At 49.7% G+C, this 4,475-nt stretch overlaps 1 protein-coding gene across 3 annotated transcripts in view; it reads right to left on the reverse strand.

Annotated features, from left to right (window-relative positions):
• The window catches only part of LOC107269034 (protein pangolin, isoforms A/H/I/S), a 131,008-nt gene extending 126,539 nt beyond the window's left edge, over window positions 1-4,469 (reverse strand). For 2 of the 3 annotated variants that reach the window (XM_015742438.2, XM_015742437.1), the window contains exons 1-2: window positions 3,939-4,088; window positions 3,777-3,855 (exon numbers count right to left, since the gene is read on the reverse strand). In XM_015742438.2, the coding sequence (XP_015597924.1) occupies window positions 3,777-3,855; window positions 3,939-4,088 (229 nt within the window). Of the gene's footprint in view, window positions 1-3,776; window positions 3,856-3,938 lie in introns of all 3 variants that reach the window. The other variant, XM_015742436.1, reaches the window with a different exon arrangement.
• Window positions 4,470-4,475: the final 6 nt, after the last annotated feature.

The raw sequence follows: 4,475 nt of genomic DNA on the forward strand, positions 1-4,475 counted from the left end.
GCGCCCGCAGGGAGGGAGAGGGGGAGGAGGGGGAGGGGGAGGCGGGGTCGAGCACAGGAAAAACACGAGACAGTACAGTTGGCGAAAAAAATGTAATGGCTGCGCGTCGATCCCCAGTGCGCTATCAGGTGGATCATCCCTTCGGAGAAAAAAGAAACGAGACTCACCGTCCCGCGTCCCTTACCATTCTCAAGGCATCCCTCTCGCTCTCCCGGACGGTCGTAGCCGCGTCAGCAGGCAGCGACTTTGGCCTTACGGATTCTCGGAAAAGCATTTTACCAGGAAATTTGTTTAACTAGTTATAAAGGAAGGTGCACAACGCCAACCACTGCGGGGAGCAGCGCGTTATGGAGCCACCAGGGGGATGAGTGTAGGCAGATAGCGGGGATGGAAGCTGACGGTGTGGCTGGCAGGGGTGCGACGGAGAGGGGGAAGCTTAAAAGGGGCCCGAGGGGTCCCGAGCAACCTCACCGAATGCAAGAAGTGCAGCAGGTAGGCTCGTTAGCGTGCAGGTAGGTAAAAGCGAGCCAGGGTAGGTGTATAATGCTGACTGTAGTCACTGCGTCTGTCTGTATTTATCTACCGGGTGTACCGATTCCTCTGGGTCCATCCTGTCCCTCTGTATTACAGTGTTTATCGTCCGCCTTTCTCACGCGGGAACACGTACACGACAGAGCCCGGGAATCTCCATGAACGTCAGGTCGTGTATTCACTGTGTAGACGTAACGAGAGCTAAACGGGAGCTAAACGGGGAGCCCCGATTGTCAATTTCGAAAGAATTCGCGTCGTTACCTTCGGAATGCGTTAACGGGACAAGAAGCGTGTATTTATTCGGTCCTTCCTCGCCGACGATTCGAGATAATTTTGGGAAATTCAGTGATGGGAATAACGGCAACGTCGGGGATCGCGAAACCCGACAGAGACAAGTGACGAAGGTGTCGCCTTTTTGTAAGCCAGTAAACGATTCTCGAAATTCCTATGCGCTATCAGGACGTCGAACGTCCAGAGGACGTTTAACCCCGTGAATATTGGACGTCTTTGAAAAATCGTAAAACGTTCGGAAGGACACCCGTTACATACGGGTAAGCGTAAGAAATGGGTGGGTTGGCCCAGGGAGGCCAAGTAACAAGAGAGAAGCAGGCAGAGTGAGACGACGCAATAGTTTTCGAGCGTAGAGAGGAAGAACCAAGACTAAGAGTGGAAGGGAAAGGGACGAGGTGGGCCAAGAAGAAGAGAGAGAGAGAGAGAGAGAGAGAGAGAGAGAGAGAGAGAGAGAGAGAGAGAGAGAGAGAGAGGAGCAAAAGGAAGAGAATGGAACGGAAAGAGAACTCGCTTGGGTGCCATGTGCATCGATGAGTGGATACCGTGGGCTACGGAGCCAGCAAAGAGGTATCCGAGCAAGTTCAGGGTGATGCAGCACCAGGTCCTTCGGCGTCGTTTAGCTTCCATTCCTCCGCTACGATTTCAACTTCACCGTACACGCATCTTCGCCGGCTTCCTCTTCACCTACAGACGTTCCGTCGCGACGCTGGACGCATTCGGCCGTGACGATCTAAAAAATCCAAGAGCTTCGCCCACGCGCGTGTCTCCTCTCAATTGCTCTGCACAACGAGGTATCATTGACCCTTGTTGTTGTGAGCGCTTCCATAGGTTACAGCCAGAAATATCCTCGGCGTATACCCGGTAAGAAGCTACGAGCAGCCTGACCGAGCGAGGGGGGAATTATGCGCAGGCCAAAAAATAAACACGCATCCAGCACCAGGTGGATGAGGGCAACGTGATTCTCTCTGGTTTTGCATTTCCTGCGATTATATGCCGATGAGTCGTTAGTGCACGTCTGCCGTTGCACGCGACGTTGCCAAAACACCGGGAGGAAGCCCAGCAGACATTTAGAATGGGAAGTGATTTTGTTAAATTGAAGTTAGAAGTAAAGGAGAAGAAGGTAGGAGAGGATATAAACGTATATGGCCGACCAGTGTATTTATTTCGTGAGTGAAATTCTTTTTGAGCTTCTTGAGAATCCTGACAATGTAAAGCGCGTACCAATCGCCGACTCTCCCCGAGGAGTTCTTTGGCAGCGTGCGCCGTCGTCGCCGTCGTCGTCTTGGCTCGACGTTACACGACAACCGTGCGACAGCGCGACGAGCAATTTGTCAGTAGGTCGGGTTTACGTGCGACATGGAAGACTCCTAACGTCCTGTTACACCATTGTATACGTTACTAATGACGATAATTTGTCGCGGACGTTAACGCCTAATAGTATTGCTGAATCGACTTCGCGCTATTTACTTCGGGCAATCGTTACGTTTTCACACGTCAAATTGATCTTGTTAGGTTAGGTAGACAAGATTGCCCCGCTCGTGCGTCGGCTTGGAAACTCTGCTAAAAGTTTATAGATGTCCCATAAACATTAACACAGAGCCTCGCTTCATGCTCATCTGCCTGTGAAAGCTATATGAGCACTTTACAATGTGAACGGGCTAATTTGTGATATTGTGTTTGTTCAAACAAAATTTGCCTTTTTTTTTTTCGATGAAAAAGAAAAAAAACTTTCTTCAGAATACAGATTATATTTTATAAACATGCCGCGACGATCGATGCGATATTAAAAACTCGGTCAAGTGTCTTATCTGGTTTAATGCAAATGTTCCTGTATGATTTTTAAAGTTTGACGTGGCTCAGTGTAGACACATAGCAAACGGAGATTCGCGTGTACACGACGGTTAAGTTATTTGTATGAGAAACACAAGGAATGAATGAACGAAACAAGCGAATGAATGAATGAAGACGAAGGAGGAACGTGACAATTTCGAAGAAGACCAGCATGAAAAAGTTTCCGCTTCGACAGAACCTAAGATTGCATTCGGCTGAGAAAAAGCCGTTTGAAATGTTTTATTCAAACGGACAGTTTTTACTTCGTTCCTGCCGCCGACATTCGGCGCGCGATGAAGAATGCAAAGGCAAAGGAGAAGCAAGGCGCCTTTACAAAGTAACGAAGTGGCAAGTGCATCTCGGGGACTGAACAAGGGCGGCTATACTAGTTGTTACTTCAGACGAAGCCACCTCCTGTACATTGTGTAGAATATCGACAGCATGAAAAAAGAGAGTTTCGAAATGACAAACGTCAACAAAAGTTAACGCGATAACAAACTGCACGTCGCGATGCACTTTACTCGTGCTTGATCCTACTCAGATATAGGCGGATGTCGCAATCTATTAGAGCATGACGACAAACGGGTTCAAGCATTAAACTCGGTAGGATCTGAAACGTAATAAAACTGATTCTGCTGTAGCTTCTGTATTCGACCAACAGATACGTTGCCGCACGGAAACCCGACGATATCTACTTCCGGTTATGCGCGTAAAAACGCGATACTTTTTTAATCTCATATGAAATAATTCTAAATGGTGAATGAACCCACATTTGAAACGTCACTTTCCGATCGTATTGTAAGTCTTTCGCGATGCCAGACCACTCATCATCGGGTAGGAAAGACGATTGAGCTTGGAAAGAAGTACTTGTACGCAGGGAATGGTGCTCGATCGGTAGTGATACTACGATCATCGATCATGGATCATCGATCATAACGAGCGATTGGAGGATGACGTATATCGGTCGGCAATACGTTTGCGAGGACGGCTTAAGCTAATCAGCTGATGCCCGTTGTTGATTCAGTCATCACGTTCGTGACCAACAATGATTTGCGCAGGGCAATTTGAACAGGGAGCGATTGAGATGACATGATCATTAGAAATGACGTGATAGGTCGACTCACCGAAGACGGGGCTGAGGTCAGACCTCGACGACGTCTTCCCCGACGTCCCGTAGCTTCCACCAGCGAGGGATCCCTTTTCCTGTAACACAGAGATGGTATTCTGTGACGGCGTCTGACGAAGGAGAGATACACGGAGGATGATGATGCTGTCGCATGGCGCACCTCTGACTCCGTGAGGTCGATGAGCGAGCTCTTCTCCTCGGTGAGGTTTTCCGAGGACCTTTTCTCGTCCTCGCCCTCATCCTTGAAGACCTTGACCTCGTCCTCGCTGCCGAGATCATCCCCGCCGCCGCTGCTGCTCACGTGCGGCATTATTGCGCACTGACGCCGGCTCCCGCACACGACTACTGTATTCCCCTACGTGCGCTGAGAAAAGATTTTTGTCTCGTCACTGACCGATGTCACTACCTGTCGTATCTCTCGTGCACTTGGCGCACTGTAACACTGCCCTGTCACTTTCACAGAAAAACCAGAAAACCAGAGAAAACAGAAAAAAACACAAGAGGGCCGCACCGCTCGGCTCGATCGCGCGCGAGTCCGCGGGCGTCGGGAGACGTCGCGAGCAGAAGGAATCGAGCACGCAATCAACACCACCAGTCAAACACCAGTAAACCTAAGTCGTTGCCGGCGACATGACGAGCGCGCGTTTTGTCTACATTAGCCCAAAGCGAATTGAGGGGATGTCTGGGTGGCCGATTC

This window comes from Cephus cinctus, unplaced genomic scaffold (genome assembly GCF_000341935.2).
Source record: "Cephus cinctus unplaced genomic scaffold, Ccin1 Ccin1_scaffold0597, whole genome shotgun sequence".
NCBI classification, from domain to species: domain Eukaryota; kingdom Metazoa; phylum Arthropoda; class Insecta; order Hymenoptera; family Cephidae; genus Cephus; species Cephus cinctus.